Source organism: Zeugodacus cucurbitae, chromosome 5 (assembly GCF_028554725.1).
Source record: "Zeugodacus cucurbitae isolate PBARC_wt_2022May chromosome 5, idZeuCucr1.2, whole genome shotgun sequence".
Lineage (NCBI taxonomy): Eukaryota > Metazoa > Arthropoda > Insecta > Diptera > Tephritidae > Zeugodacus > Zeugodacus cucurbitae.
The window spans coordinates 55,325,527-55,341,893 of NC_071670.1; the positions used below are offsets into that span (position 1 = coordinate 55,325,527).

General features: G+C 29.3%; 3 protein-coding genes across 4 annotated transcripts in view; 2 read left to right on the forward strand and 1 right to left on the reverse strand.

Annotated features, from left to right (window-relative positions):
- Positions 1-279: 279 nt before the first annotated feature.
- On the forward strand, positions 280-3,042 carry LOC105209026 (probable mitochondrial glutathione transporter SLC25A40). Its single transcript, XM_011179169.3, has 5 exons — positions 280-676; positions 740-897; positions 1,011-1,514; positions 1,736-1,817; positions 1,877-3,042. The coding sequence occupies exons 1-5, from the start codon at positions 556-558 to the stop codon at positions 2,113-2,115; spliced, it is 1,104 nt and encodes a 367-aa protein (XP_011177471.2). The 5' UTR covers positions 280-555; the 3' UTR covers positions 2,116-3,042.
- Positions 2,776-3,602, forward strand: LOC105209027 (coiled-coil domain-containing protein 86). Its single transcript, XM_011179170.3, has 2 exons — positions 2,776-3,107; positions 3,175-3,602. The coding sequence occupies exons 1-2, from the start codon at positions 2,776-2,778 to the stop codon at positions 3,464-3,466; spliced, it is 624 nt and encodes a 207-aa protein (XP_011177472.2). The 3' UTR covers positions 3,467-3,602.
- A 1,541-nt stretch (positions 3,603-5,143) lies between these two features.
- The window catches only part of LOC105209028 (heat shock protein beta-1), a 29,846-nt gene continuing 18,622 nt past the window's right edge, over positions 5,144-16,367 (reverse strand). The window contains exons 2-5 of one of the 2 annotated variants that reach the window (XM_054230611.1): positions 15,532-15,570; positions 11,150-11,222; positions 9,262-9,357; positions 5,144-5,850 (exon numbers count right to left, since the gene is read on the reverse strand). In XM_054230611.1, the coding sequence (XP_054086586.1) occupies positions 5,656-5,850; positions 9,262-9,357; positions 11,150-11,222; positions 15,532-15,570 (403 nt within the window). In that variant the 3' untranslated portion in view covers positions 5,144-5,655. The remainder of the gene's footprint in view (positions 5,851-9,261; positions 9,358-11,149; positions 11,223-15,531; positions 15,571-16,367) is intronic. The other variant, XM_029038192.2, reaches the window with a different exon arrangement.

The window sequence follows — 16,367 nt, forward strand, 5'->3', positions numbered from 1 at the left end:
TAAAAACAAAACAAAATACAACCAGTGCTGCCATGTTCGTTATAAACCAATTGGTATTTCGTAGTAGAAATGATAAAAATTATAAGAATAAAATTGTTGTAAATTCAAATAAAAGTTATTATATAATATAATGCTGAATATAATATTTAATTGCAATAAATAATAAATTGAATAACTATCTAATATAAGATTAATGACTTAATTAACAAAATAGTACTAAAGAAATTTACCTCCCACACTGTTCGCGTCAATACATCCCTACCAATTGGAATATTTCTTATCATCAAAATTCTATTGAAAATATGTGTCAAAATGAAGTGAAGTATTTTTCCTCAAAATTTGCGATCTAGCAATTGTTTTTTATACGAAACCGTCGAAAAACTCTATGGATAGCAAGTAAAGCGGCGAAATACGTATAAAGTGTCGCACAAACTAGTCATCGCAAGTGACAGCGGCTATTTTAATATTTGTATTTCATCATATTTTCAACTTTTTTCGCGCCGGTTTATCAGTGCTCTTCAATTGTGTAAAGTCAACGTGCGCACGAATTTGAATATGAAGTCGGAAGTGGTGCCGAAGAAAACAAATCTCCTATTGGAAGATCCCCGATTTCGCATACGACCATTGCAGCAGGTGGTCTCTGCCTGCACAGGTGCACTTATTACAGCTTGTTTTAGTAAGTACTCATTTCGTTTATACATACCACGCAGTGTTTGCTAATATATTATAAATTTTGCAGTGACACCTTTGGACGTTGTCAAAACACGACTGCAAGCACAACAAACCACCACAAATAAATGTTTTCTCTACTGCAATGGATTAATGGATCATCTCTGTCCCTGTGATCCGAATATGCCCAATCAGCTTAAACCAGAAAAGCGTTTGAATGGCACAATTGTATGTTAAAGCATAGCATTGTACCCACGCACACATACACACACACGTACAATGCATGCATTCATGTAAATATCAAACACTTTAATTAACATATGCATGTTTTTTCCACATAGGATGCGTTTGTTAAAATTGCACGACACGAAGGTGTAAGTTCGCTCTGGTCTGGACTAAGCCCTACACTCGTCTCAGCGCTACCATCAACCATTGTTTATTTTGTCGCCTATGAACAATTCAAACAGCACATGCTCGAATTCCATTACAAATATTTAGCCGAGGTGAAGGGTTCGCCACGCGGCCGAGAGATACCCTTCCATATACCAATGCTCAGTGGTGTGTCGGCGCGTGTTTGTGCGGTCACCTTTGTGAGTCCGTTGGAGCTGATTCGCACAAAGATGCAGTCACAAAAAATGAGTTACGGTGAAATGTTGTCCACTGTGCGTGTGGTTGTGAAAACGCAGGGTTTCTTCGGTTTGTTTCGTGGTCTACCACCAACAATACTGCGTGACGTGCCCTTCTCTGGTATATATTGGACATGTTATGAGAATATAAAGAGCATGTTTGGTGTACAGGAGCCCACATTTGGTTTTAGCTTTATGGCAGGTGCCATATCTGGCTCGGTAAGTTAAATGTGGAGGTGTTCAAGTTCAATATACAAAAATCATCATATAAAACGAGTAGCCATCAAACTTATGACACTAGTTCAATATTAATTTTCAATAAGCAACCATCATTAACTACCAATCCATTGTTTATCTTGTGTTGATTGTATCACAACTGTGATATCTTATCTTATTTGTTTTTACATTCAACGTATATTTTTTGCCCAACAATATTGCAGTTGGCAGCTACTATTACAACGCCATTCGATGTTGTGAAAACACATGAACAAATTGAATTTGGTGAAAAGGTTCTTTTCACAGGTAAGCCAAATAAATTTCTAAATAATAACCAATACTTACTGCAACTCAATATGTTTTAGACAAACCCACGGCTGAAGTCGCCAATATGAATGTAAGACAACGGCTATGGTCAATTTATCGCTTAAATGGCATTCAAGGTTTATTTGCCGGTCTATGGCCACGTTTATTGAAAGTGGCGCCAGCTTGTGCCATTATGATTTCAACTTTTGAATACAGCAAAGCATTCTTCTATCACTACAATGTGGAGAAGCACAATGAGGCCTTGTTAATATCAAACCAAAAAGAGAGGGATGCTTGAGAGTTATTGTGATACTATACTTAAGTTTTCTGAAAACTAAACAAAAATTTTCTTCCATTGGGAACGTTAAATAACTACTAATTTAACTTACAGGCAAATATTTCATGGGAGCGGGAGGAATCATAATGAAGTGTAAATGTCGGATATGATTTGTTATAGTCATTTGTACCTTTGATTAATTTTGTAGAGTTCATAAATTTAGTATCTTTGTTGTTCTTGACCCCAATTATGACGCCAACCGTTATAGTGGTAGTTAGCACAAGTTACCTAATTATACCATTTGAATTAGAAGAGTTCGAAGGATATATGTACATATAACTACTTTTTTTTTAATACAACGAGAACATAAAGCCATATTCAATTTTATGTGAATAAAAACGCTTTTATGGCTTACAACAACTAACAATTTGTTAAGCCCAAATATATTAAATTGGTTATTGTTTTCAAAAAAACGAGTGAAAGTGTTGAAAAGAGTCGAGTGAAATTAAAACCTTGCAGTGAATGTGAAAGTGCATAAAATTGAAACTCATTCAAAAATTAGAAACAGAAACTACACCAAAAATTTAAAAAAATTAAATTCGATGAATTTATTTATCGATATTTTCGGCTGTAATCGGTTTCTTTTTGTTAAAAAGTACAAAAAATGCAACTCTACATATAATGTGGATCATAACGAGAGTGATAGAGTGGATGGTAGAACTGTCAAATTTCATAAATAATAACACGTGTGGTCGGATTTCAGTGATTTCAATAAATAAATTTCAAATTAGCAAAATGACCGAAGAAAATCAAAAAGTCACAACCGAGGAAACAGTCCACGAGACCAACACAGCTGAAACCGAAAATGTTGATGCCAAGGAGTCTACTACTGCTGAAACAAAAGTTAAACAACAATCAGCGACGAAGAAGCAAACCAAAAAGAAGCCCGCTGAAAACAATCCAATACGCGGTTTACCCAAATCAGGGCGCCCATGGAAAACACCGAAGCAAAAGTAAGTTTCCGCTCAAAATACACCTTTCAGAAATACAATTTAAACTAATAATTTAATTTACTAAAAGGTTCACAACAATTAAGAAGACTACAAATCGTCTAACATTCGAAAAGAAAATGGAGCTGCGTAATGAATTGCGACATATCAAGGAATTATCAAAGGACATAAAGGAGCAACGCAAGGAAGCGGCTGTGCAAAAGAATCAACGACGCGTTGAAAATGCTGAACGACGTTTGGCCAATGAGCGGCGTTCGGAAGTGGTGCAGGTCATCAAGAATCCCGCGAAATTGAAACGTTTGAAGAAGAAGCAAATGCGTATGATTGAGAAACGCGACATAAGTCAAGTGAAAGTGGTGTAATTGAGCGCGTGTAACGAATCCTAGAGTGAGGACTTGTGCTTAACTCAATGCGGGAGGGTAGTTTAAGTTTTGTAGTTACTATACATATATGTATGTATATTTTTGTTAAAAAGGAAATACAAAATTGAGTGTACGGTCTCGCATCAAAGTTGCTAAGAGAGTATTATAATTTTGTTCATATAACGGTTCTTTGAAAAACTAAAAGAGTTAGATGTTGGGTTATAAAATATATACAAAAATGATCAGGATGAGGAGACGTGTTGAAATCCGCATTTCTGTCTGTACGTCCGTCTGTTCGTGCAACGGATAACTTGAGTAAACATTAACATTAATATATTTGACGAAATATTAATGTTAATATATTGACGAAACTTGGGACCGTATGAGAGTTGCTATTAAAATCGGTTCACTATCATGAATACCATCTGATTCTTTCATTTTATAATGTATACATAAGGAACCGATAAAGATAGCGAAATAAAACTTTACACAAATACTGTATTTCAGCAGTGACATCACTTGTGGAAAAATTGTCAAAATCGGACCATGACTTTTCAAGGGCCCTGATATCGAACAAGAAGAACTCAGTGCCTAAGGGTAATTTTTCACCGAAAATATAGGTAAATCTCTCAGATAATTTAATGTAATTTAGAGGGAATCTTTCTCTTTTAATAGTGTGTCTCTGTACCAAAAATGTTAAAAATCGGGTCATAACTTCCCATAGCTCCCTTACACCTAATTTTTAGGTTTTTCGAAATTTCCGCAGGCTTTATTCCGCATATATCGGTTAATATGTGAGATATCTTGAGAGTTTCAGATATAGTTTACCTTCGTGGTGAAAATTAGTGAAATCGGTTCAGGAATTACCTCAGACCTCATGTACTATACATACATATATGATGATTTTAGTTATTCTATTGGACTTTAAACTGAATATATGGATCAAATTGTGTTTTATCTTAATAAAACTATCTTAATAGTGTGCGAGAGTATAAAATGTTCGGTTGCACCTGAACTTAGCCTTTCCTTACTTGTTTTATGTTGTAATATTAAAGTGGCTAATCAAACCCTAAGGGGCCAGAATATATGCATGTATGTTCTCGAAGTCTTCGAATGGATTGTCCAGGAAACTAGCTGTTGGCCAAAGGGGCACAGGGTGTTAAGTGAGTTGATTGAGTAGTTCTCAGAAGAGAACATATTTTTTTTAAACAATTATAAAATGGCGTCCCAATAAATAATTCTTAACGAACACACTGTTGTAGTTTATTTCAAATTTATTTTTGATATAGGATAGTAGTTATGCTTCATTTCTTTTGATTTAACGCTACTTTTAATACAGTTATTAAAATATTTGTTTCTCATTTATTGTTATATTTATTACTTGCAGTGGATTTAATAAAGCACTTTTGTTTGGTGGAAATAGTATTTAACCGTTAATACGGATTTTGCATTTGTACGCATAACTGCCATATTTGCGGAAATTATAGTTAACGAATTTGAAGAACAAAACAAAAGCAATAAGTAAAATGAGAAGTAGCAACTGTAATACACGTAACACAAGTAAAGAAAATTAGTTTCAACCAAATTTTAAGAAATTCAAAAAATAAAATATAATTAATCAAAAATTAAAAATAAAAATACCATAAAATAATCATAAATAAAACGCAATAAACAATCTTTGTTTCATAGTGTAATTTAATATCAATTTAAATACAAAAAAATGTTTTGGTTTTTCACTTCATTTTGTTTTTTGTTGTTTTTTTTTTTGCTTTTCAACATCCGTTTTAATACATTATATAAGATCTTCAATATAAATTTTTGCGAATTCCATCATACTGGCGTAGAGTAATAGATAAACAAAAGTCAAAAAATTAACGTAAAAATTAGCGAAAATTATAATTAATTATAAGGAAATTAATTAATATTTTTTGTTTTTTTTTTCTTTTAAGTAGTTAAAATTAATGTCCAAAAAAAATTAGAATTTGCTGCAGCCTTGTTGTTGCTGTTACTGCTGCATTTTAGCTACATATTCGGACCGCGTTAATTGACAACTGTTGTAACCGCTTTGCTGCTAGTTGTTGTTGTTGTTTGCATAATTGTTCTTGTTTGCTTGCTGGCGGCAGTTGTTGTTTGATAATAATTTCGTTGTTGTTGTTGTTCTATTGTTTTTTTTTTATGTTTGGATTAATTTACTTATGTGCAATGGGAATCATGGTTTCGCCGGCGGTGATGGCGGGCAGTGGCGCTTCCACAGTCAAAACGCCATCCTTGCTGAGCGACGAGCGTATGGATTCCGGATTGACGCCCTTTGGCAAGAGGAACTCACGGTTGTACTCCCTGTAGACGCTCTTCGTGTCCGATTTCTCTTCATGTTTGGCGTGCACCTGTGTGGGGAGAGAAGGAAAAAAATAAAATTTAGTAAAAAACCAAACAGTGAAAGTTTCAGCATTAGAAGTGGCTTGTTGTCTGTTTTTTGTCTTTCTTTTTTAAATTTGTTTGCTTGCGTCGCTGTGTCGTTAGTACGTATGTTTGTATGTTTGTAATATGTTTGATCACGATCTCTTGCAGAGGTTGTATTTTATCTTCCATGCTACATGACAGCGTGTGGGCCGCTGTCCGACCACTTTTATGGCGCACAATTCACTTGAATCCGTATCTGAAGTGTGCAGTTTTGAACTATGCAGCAGTAGATTGCATTTATGTGTGTGTGTGTGTGGTTGTGTGTGTATGTCTGCCTTTTTCGCCTTCATAATTTTTAACAGACACAATTTCAACACTCACTTTTGCCTTGATTTAATGAAGTGCGGCGTCACAGCATCACAAAATGTGCCGTTACTTGTTATTTAGTGCACGAAGAGGCGTTTAATCAAATACAATAACAACAACAACCAGGTTGAATGTGAGTGTGTTCTTTTAGGCGCATAGCAATGAAATTTGTTTTGAGTTGGAGTAAAGGTTAAATTGTAAGAAAAATCGATTTATTAATAGAAAATTTTGATAAAAAAATTAATAAAATTGAATTAATAAAAAATATATGAAAATATAAAGAGCCAATTACATATTATCAAATATGAAATGAATAAGAAATATTATGATTAACAAAAAAAATTTGTGTCATGACCTGGTGGTCTCACTATATGTGCCTTATGTTTTTGGGGTCGCTGAATTCGAATCCGAGGTCCATTTAACACCATCAGATCAGGGTTTTGACAAAGCCCCAGAAAACAGAGAAAAGTAGCGTTTTCAAAACTTCATCGGATTCGCTTGTAACTCATAATTCGGGGGTTTTCGTGGTCGCTGATAGCGAATCCGGTGTCGGTTTTCCAAAATTCAAAATGGCGAATGCAATATGGCGAATTTTTAAAATGTGTTGAATTTTTGAAAAGTAACGTCAAATTCGTAATCAGCGAAACGAAAACCCCTCGGAAATCGAATTGTAGCATATTAAAATTATTATCAAATTCGAAATTTATAAAAAAGATTATTATTGTATTTATTTTCTATTTTCTTTTTAATTTAACGTTTTTTATTCATTATAAACTTCCGATAAATCTAAAAAATTTAGTCCTGACATTCGGTATATCATCTACAGTCTTTTTTGAGAGAAATTTTTATGACAACGGTGCTTATTTTGTGTTTATGTGTACATATGTATATTCCGATTTTTGACATCGCTTATTATCTGTACTTCACAGTAAATTCTAGTTCTTTGGCTTTGTCTACCTTACTTGCTTGCTTGAATAAAATAGCTAGCTCTTTACCTAAGCGTCTACTGGTTTTTGGAAATACTTTTTTGGACACATTACTAAGTTTTCGAAAAATTTTAAACTTTTCGAAATTAAATGTTTTATGATATTATGGTTTTGAAGATTTTTTTGTTGTTGTTGTAGTGACAGAAAATATTCCGGAATAATATTGAGAAAGCCTGACAATATTTGAGTGTATGTAAGTCTGGATAAATTCCAGTTACGAAGACCCCACTGCCGTGGAAACGATGATTTTTGAATAAATCTTTTCTCTGATGTCAATCTCTCCATTTTAATACGGATTCTTTTCTATTTTTTTGAAAAGGGATTTCTAATTTTATACATACATATATACAAAATTTTCTACATTTTTTCACCTGCCTTAATATTTTTTCTCCTTTTTTATAAATTTTTCTTCTATTTAACAATTGCTTCTCTGGTAGAAGTATCTTAGATAATTTAATTTTATATTATCAATTGATTTAAAAAATTTTCTTTATCAAAGATCTCTAGCGATCTGTAAATATGTATTGTCTAAGGTATGAGTTTATAGAAGTTTTGTAGATACAAAAAAAACGCAAAAATGTCTATAAATTCACGTAATTTCATTGTATGTGCTAAATGTAAATATTCGCAAAAATTTTATGTATTTAAATTCCGTATTTTATTAGCTTAATCTGTAAAACTCCTGTGTGAAATATCATGTGTGCTCAGCATGCAGTCGTACACCTCTAGTTATATATGTACATAAATTTGTATATAAACTTATATCGTAAACATATATTTCTGAGTGTACATACATACAACGGTAAAATGTACTGCTGTGATGATATGCAAAAGTCGAAACTTTATGTTATTTTCGAACAAAAATTTATTTTTTCACAAACAACAATTGAGGTGTGAAATGCGATTGCCTAATGGCTACTAGTGGCCATTAACTCACAGATTAAAGGTGCTCAAGTCGATATGCGCATATTTTCAACAAAATATGTGAGCAGAAATGACAGGAAATTTGCAAATTCAAAATGAAAATCAGTGAAAACAGACGATAAACAACCGACTCAAACGAGAAATGCCGTCATTAGCGGCGGATCCAATGGCTTAGGTACACAAATACATAAGTTTCGAGAATAATTCGAGAAAAATCTTGAAAATTAGAAAATTCCTTACGATCGCATGCTGTTGCCGCCACCGATCGGCTGGCTTTAATTTGAAATCAGAAATTTGTTTTGTGTGTATTTGGTTTCGACATAACGGCGACACGGCCATGAGTCATTTTCCAAAAATATATTCTCGAGCACAGGCATTCGAATGAGATGAGGCTACAGCCAGCCAGCAAACAAGAATAAAATATTGAAATTGACGGGCAAAAAAAAAGACACAACATATGGGATTTGCTAGAAATTAGTGCGAGAATGGGTGTGTGTGTTGCTAAGAGATAGTGGAGATGAAAAAAGCAGATGTAAATGCATATATATGTATAAACAAATATGTTTTTGACGAACTGTCAGTGGTGAGGCTTTTTGATGAACGCGTTAAAAATGTGGAAAAAAATGCGAAAAATATTTCGAAAATACATAAATTATTTCCGAGAATTTTTTTTTTCCAAATTAAAATTTTTTATTGTTGTTTTTTAAGTTTTTAAGTTTTGAAATTTTTTATTTTTTATACTTTTAATTTTTCAAAATTTTTTCAAATTCAATTTTTTTAAATATTTTTTTTTTTTCAAATTAAAATTTTTTTATTTTTTTTTATTTTTATTATACTTTTAATTTTTTTTTAATTTAATTTTATTATTATTATTTTTTTTTAATTTTAATTTTTTAAATTTTTTACATTATTATTATTTTTACTTGTTTTGCCTCAAGTGTCAACAACTTATCAGCTAAGCTCTTGCTTTGCGCCATTTATTTAAATTTATTATTCTACATTTTTGTTGTTGTTGTTATTGCTGTTACAAATATGTTAATTATCTATTTGTGTCACTGAAATGTTCTGTCTCTCTGTCTATGTATTTTTGTTTTTGTTTGCTTTTTCAATGTCACTTACCATCAATTTCTGATCCACAGTCTTGACAACGATTTCTTCGGGGGCGTATTGGCTTACATCGAAACGCAACTTCAACATTTTGCTATCGCCATCCTCCTACGGAAACAAAAATCAAAAAACAAATTATAATTTAGATAAATATTTATTTAATTTTTTTTTTGTTTTTGTAAAAATTGCTGACTTAATTATAAGCACACACACTGCATGAGTAGGAGCAGAGAGCAGCTAAACAATATTTTGATTGCGTCAAAAATTATAACTTTTTTTTGTTATTTTTTTATGCGTGGGTTTGTTGTTTGTGGCTAAGTAATATTCTGAGTTCAGTTTATAATGAAGTAATGTTTAAAAAAATTGTTAAAAAAATTAAAAATTTTTTAGGTTATGACGTAATTATATTTCAAAATTATGATTTTATCTGCCTATATCTATATTTCTTTAAAGTTTTTTTTTTATCTTGAAGTAACATATTTACAAGTTCTCTTAGTTATGTGTTTAATTTAATTATTTTATTGCTGGCAAAAAATAAAAATAAAGCATTGCCTACATTTAGGGTGATATTGATATATTGCCAATTCAAAAGTTCGAGTTATGGAGATCTTCGAGTTATAGAAGTTCAAGTTATGGAACGAAATTTGTATGAAATTTCGAATTATGAAAGTTCCATTGTATATATTTTGTTTATATTGCTGAATTTTCTTTTCTTATTGATTAAGATCCAACTTCTATTTAAATTAATCTACCTTTTCATTTTTATAAAAATAAATAAAACTTTATTCTCAACATTTTATAATCATAGCTGCTTTAAATGGTGTATATGTTTCTTAAATATAAATATTTTTCATAAAATATGTAGGATAAATCAAAAGAAAAGCTTGTTTAACAAGGTGCTGGAACAATTTTTGTTTTTAAAGTTTTGAAACGGTGTTTATTTAACTTTAACGAAATATAATTATATGTGTATGTATATTTAAAATTATTAATTACACTGTGATAGTCAAAAAAGTAATGATGCAGTTCGATTCGTAGGACCCGAAATAGGGGGAAACCGTCGAATTTGGTCTTGTCTTTTTTTTTTTTTTTTTGAAAAAAGCTATCACAGTGTTATTTATTTAATTTCAAGATTTATTTTAGTTAATTTTAAAAAATAATTTTTGGTCATTTTATTTATATTATTAAATTAATATTATTAACTACAATAATATTCAAAAATATTTTTCAAATAAATTTAAAACGTATCAGATTTTTGCTTTTTAATTTTCAAATTGTCAAAAAAGTTTAAGCATTAAAAACTGTAAATTATTAATTTAATTACCGCATTTAACCGGGTTCCAAGCACATAATATTGTTTAGTTAGAAAATCCTTTAGAGTTATAGCATTAAGATTAAGGAATAAATATTGAAAATTAATAAATTAGCGATTTAAATTATCAAATTAAAAATTTTAGTTTTTAAATTACTTTTTTTTATATACTGAATTTAATAAAAAAGGAAATTTTTATTGTCCTATATACATATATCTACATATATAATTTTTTCTTTTTTAAATCATTTAATACTTCTTCATTTTAAAATTAGATTCAAAAAAATTCTATCAAACTTCTTTTATTTTCATTATTTTTTTTTAAATTTATTTAAAAATTAATATAAATTATAATAATTTAGAATTAAATTTTTATATTTTTTTTTTCATTTTTTAAAAAAACTTTTATTATTTTTTTTCATTTAATTTTTAAGATTTAAATTTATTTTTTAACAATTTTCATTTAAATCTTTTACACAAAATAGCATAAAATTTAGGTTTTTCAAAGAAACTGAAGCCTCTGCAGTTTGTGTGTGCATTTAACAATATTTTCAAATAATTGAAAATAAAATAAAAATGAAACCTTACCTGAATCAGTGGTGAGCTGATGTCGGAGATGTAGTTCTGTCTGGGTGCTGGACGGGAGAGAGAGTTTTGTGCGCTGCAAAAATAGAAATGAGATAATATTAGTATAGTTATAGAAAATATACATAAATAATACACGTTAAACATATATAAACATAAATAATTTAATACAATTAAAAACAATAATTTATACACAATTTCTGTTAACGTAGAGGGCGATAAGGGGGTGTGAACGGAATGTGCTTTTAGTTGCGAAAATAAAATAAATTATTAATATATATTAATTAAATATTAAAAGGGATTGGTGGAAAGTGCAAAATAAGTATGATCACATGCACTACAACATATATAATACATTTATATTTTTTTTTAATAATTTTAAATGTTTTTAAATATTTTTATGTCAACATTTTTAATTAAAAAAATTTCAAAATATTTCATTTCAAATTTTCAAAATAAATTTTTTTTAATTTCACTATTTTCATAATTTTCCAAAATTTTATTTTTTTTATTTCACTATTTTCATACACATTATGTACCTAGTGGTGTGCGTGCGTGTGTGTGTTTCGTAGGTGCGCGTGTAGGAATGCATGGTTAATCACAATGGTTTTATACAAAATTTCTGTGTCTTTTAAACTATTTAATAAAATTTTAATATAAAAACTAAATTTCAACTTCAAACAATCTAGGTTTTTCCTAAAACTCGTTCAAGCGCTCTGCTTCACTTCGTTTACTATTTAATACTGACATCAAATCCGTAGAGTTCCTAAACATTTATAGCTTTAGAAATTTGCTGCTTCATTTGCAGTTGCTGCTTCATTTGCCGTTGTAAACTAAAACAGAAATCAATAAAGAAAACACCACCTAAATGAGTTCGACTTGTTGACTGTCGACTGTGTGCACTTCCGTTTCCGGCAGCACGTGCAATAAAACGCCATTTGCGCTACACATGTATCTATTGTTTGTGTGTGTGTTTGTATGCATTTACATATGTATGTATGGAGATGCATCGTTAGAACACTATGGTAGTGACATTAACACGTCGCGTTGTGGTTCAATGAGCCATTGCCGCATATTGATGAAAAACACATGTTCCCCAAACATTAACAGCATCGTTGAGAGCGAAGAAGTGCTGTTGTTTAGTACAACAAACAACTGTCAACAGTCAAGCAAAGGGGGAGTGAAGCTGCCCTTTAGGAAAAGTGAAACCAACTAGCTGAAGTTGATATGAATTAAATAAAAAAATTTCACTAATAAACATTTATAACGTATTTCGAAGAATTTTAGAATTTTAAATATAAATTTTATTCTAAAATATAAATTTTCAATATTTTTTTCCAAAATAAAAATAGAAGATTCTTTTAAGGAAGTCTTAAATTTATTTTTAGAAATAATTTTAATTTTTTTATCGCTTTAATTCAGCCCAGAACCTTCCAATATGGTCAAAAATCAACAAAGTGAGTTAAAAACGTTTCTAAAAAAGCCAAGTAAAAACAATTTCGAGATATGAGAGGTGTAATTAAAATTTTTTTTTATAATTAATAAGGTGCTAAGCAAGGTTGAGTGGTCTATGACACTAGAATGTTTCTCAAGTTTAAAATTTTACTTTGAAGATATGGAATATTTTACAAAATCGACTTAAATAGCAAAGAAATTATTTTATTGAAATCTAAGCTATGCAGATTAAGCTTATTTCTTGCAATAGTCGAATTAAAAACTCTTGAAAAATAAAACTTAATTTAATTGAAATAATTTCGGAACTTCTACATAGATTCTATTTTTGTTTGGTAAAAATTTTGAGAATATTTAAAATATTTAAAATAATTTTCTCATAGGGTATGCATCAAGTACAAAGTGGACGGCATGGGAGCTAGCATACGAAAACACGTATGCAACTGTTACACATCCGAGTCCGCGTAACGGCGCCTTATTGACATTTCAATTTGTTTACCTTAGATCATCGATGGCTTGTAAAGAGAGATGCATTGTGGCGCATGTGATACATATTTAGTTCATTGTGGCCTGTTGTATACATTTCACATTGACACAGCTGCCCAACATTTGTTGCATGCAACAACAAAAAAGCGATGTATACTAAGTACATTCTGAATATATGTAGCAGCCAAAAATAGCACCTCAATCTGTATGTAGTAGGAGGGGTTGGACCCCCATGGCATTGGCGCTAAGCGTCAATATGCACACAATTAAACAGCGAATGCAATAAGAGAGAGAGAGAGAAAGTGCGAGTGAGGGTGTATGAGAGTTTTAGTATGCATATTTAATAGACTATTTTAATGCATAAATGTTCTAAGCGCAGTTCCTTGTAGACAGACAGGAAAGATGTAATGCTTCAGCAATAACTCATATAGTATTTAATATTATTTAATTTTCGATTTTTTTTTGTAATTTTTTTCCCTTGCTCCTCATTGTTTTTTCAAATGTTCTCATTTCTATGGCAGCTGTTGCCAAGCATTCGTTTGCTTGCAGTCAAACGTAAACATACATATTTCTCTTCACTATTTTTAGCATAAATTAATGTGATTTTCTTTTCAAAAATTCATTGACATACTGACGCATATGTACGTGCACATGTATTTATGATTATCGTATGAGCTTACTAATGCTTTGTGATAGTTTCTAGAATGCAATAAATGATGCACGACAATTAATTTGTTGTAAATATAAAATATTTGCAAAATATTGTAAAAAATTTAAAATGTTTTGATTGAACACACATAAGTATTTAGAGCACGGATCCATAAAAAAAGTTTATTATATTTTGTGAAGAAGGTCAATGGATTAAAAACAAAATGGTTTTCATAAAAGTGATTTTTACAACTTTTTTTTGTATTCTGATAATTGATTTTTATTTAATAAAAATAAATAAAATTTTTCGCAAAATAGGAAATCATAATATAATATTTCCAATTTTTTAAGAACAATTAATATAATTTTCTCTTTTCAATAATTAATGCATTTAACAAATTAATATTTTGATTAATTTTTTTTCGTTTAATTTTAATCTTTATATTTTAGTTTTCTTTTAATTTGCATTATTTTTGAAATTTTTTTTTAAATTACTTGATTTATTTTTTATTAATTAAAATTTATTTGTTTTATTATATTTAATTATTTTTTTCTTTAATTGTTAGTAAATGTTATTGTAGAAATCAATTTTTTCTAAATTGTTATTGTTTTTTATTGTAATAATTTTAGGCTTAATTTTATTACTCTATTCAATTGAATTATTTTTATTTTTTAATTTAATATTTTTTTATTTTTTTAATTTAATATTTTTTTATTTAATTATTTTACTGCTTTAAATTGTATTAATTTTTTATTTTTTAAAATCAAATAGATCTATTATTATTTTTTTTTATTTTATGATAATATTTTGATATAGATTTAATTTTATACATTTTAATTTATTTTTAAATGATTTTTTTTAATGCAATTTTTTATTATTTCTCATTAAATTTTGGATTTTTTAGTTTTGCTTTACTAAATATAATTATTTATTATTGTAATATTTAATTTAATATGTTTAAACATATTTCAGTTTCAACCGCTTGTTCTTCTACTCTATAGTATTATTTCATATTTCGATCTCTTTTAAATTGTTTCTTGCACGAAAGACAATAAACAATTTGCCTAAATGGAATTTGGCAAATGTGCCAAAATTTTTGTTAGACGTCTTATTAATGCCAAAATTTCATTTTGTTATTGTACAAAAGAAATTTCAGTACTTTGAAACAAATGGAAATTGAAAGCAAAATTTTCTAGAAATTATAATTAATTTTATGTAAAACAATTGAGCATTAAAGAAAAATTAATAAAATAATCTAATTTAGCATTAACAAAAAATTTTTGAGTTGTAGAAAAATATAATTGCGAAAACTAAATAATATTTTTTCGAATATTATTGCCGCTTGCATGATCTTGAGAAACAGTGATGTGTGTTAAATACAATAATATATATCATATATATATTTTTTTTGTATATGTATATACATATATGTGTGTATTCAAAGTGTATATACTATGCTCCCAAAAATGCTTGTGGTGTTTTTGCATAATACGAAAGGTGCTTGACATCCATTTCGCATTTTGGCATCGAAATGTTCTGATTAGTAAAAATACACAACAACATGCAAATGCGCTCGAATTTGAAATACACAATTTTTAAGTGTCAAAATGAATTATTGAATTATGTTTTTTGTTTTTATGTGAAATGTGTTTCATGCTGAAAATATTCGCAGAAATTGGAACACTTTGTGAGGAGAGTGCGCATGCAAATTGTGATTTTTCGTTTAGCAAATTAAAATAAAAATTTAAGAAAGAAACATATATTTTATGAAAATAGCCAAAATATAGCTGGTATGTACCTGCTGCTGCTGGTTTTTGTTGTTGTCTTTTTAGTAGAACTGTTTTTGAATATTTTTTTTTTTGAAAATTTGTTTTGAAAAAAGCATTAATAAGCGGCATTTTGAAGTAATATTTTTTAAATTTTATTTTATATAATTTTGTTGTTCCATTATTTTATATTTTTTTGGTAAGCATGTAAAAGAGCAGAGAGGAAGAGAGAAAGTAAATGTTATTTGGTATGTCAATATATATACATTGTATTGCAGCTAATATAGTATGAATATAGTAAATATATATATGTACATGTTCAATATCAATATATTAATTTATAAATATAATATATCATTCGGCAGTAAAAACTGTAATATTCGAATTAAATTGCTCAGGAATTCGAAATCACCAATATTTTTTTTTCCAATAAATATATATCTAATAAAGATATGTATGTATGTATGGTATATAGCTATTACATCATAAATATGTAGGCTTACGCATAGCGGCAACTTATGGAGTTTTATGCTAATTAAGGGGTTAGGGGTAGTCAGGATTTTCAAAAAAATCAATTTTTTTTTTTGCATTTTTGTTAAGTGTAATATTTCAAAAATATTCTCTTAAAATTTTAAGTTGACCGATAATAACTTTTCGAGTTATTCGACAAATAACAAAGATCGCTCGGGCACCCCAAAACGCTGGTGTGAAACTTTAAATGCGTTTATCTCAAAACTATGTTTTTTGAACTGGTGACAACTGTAACTCGATAACCGCTCAGTAGATTTTAATGAAATTCATACAGCCTTTAGAATACATAATAAACTCAGACCTGATCGCAGGTTTTCGATTTTTTAAGACCAATTAA

Excerpts from the sequence above, each read along its gene's own strand:
- LOC105209026 (XM_011179169.3), top strand. The coding sequence starts at position 556 with ATGAAGTCGGAAGTGGTGCCGAAGAAAACAAATCTCCTATTGGAAGAT. Across the intron at positions 677-739 it reads ACTTATTACAGCTTGTTTTA|TGACACCTTTGGACGTTGTC; the intron begins GTAAGTACTCAT and ends TAAATTTTGCAG. Across the intron at positions 898-1,010 it reads AGCGTTTGAATGGCACAATT|GATGCGTTTGTTAAAATTGC; the intron begins GTATGTTAAAGC and ends TTTTCCACATAG.
- LOC105209027 (XM_011179170.3), top strand. The coding sequence starts at position 2,776 with ATGTGGATCATAACGAGAGTGATAGAGTGGATGGTAGAACTGTCAAAT. Across the intron at positions 3,108-3,174 it reads TGGAAAACACCGAAGCAAAA|GTTCACAACAATTAAGAAGA; the intron begins GTAAGTTTCCGC and ends ATTTACTAAAAG.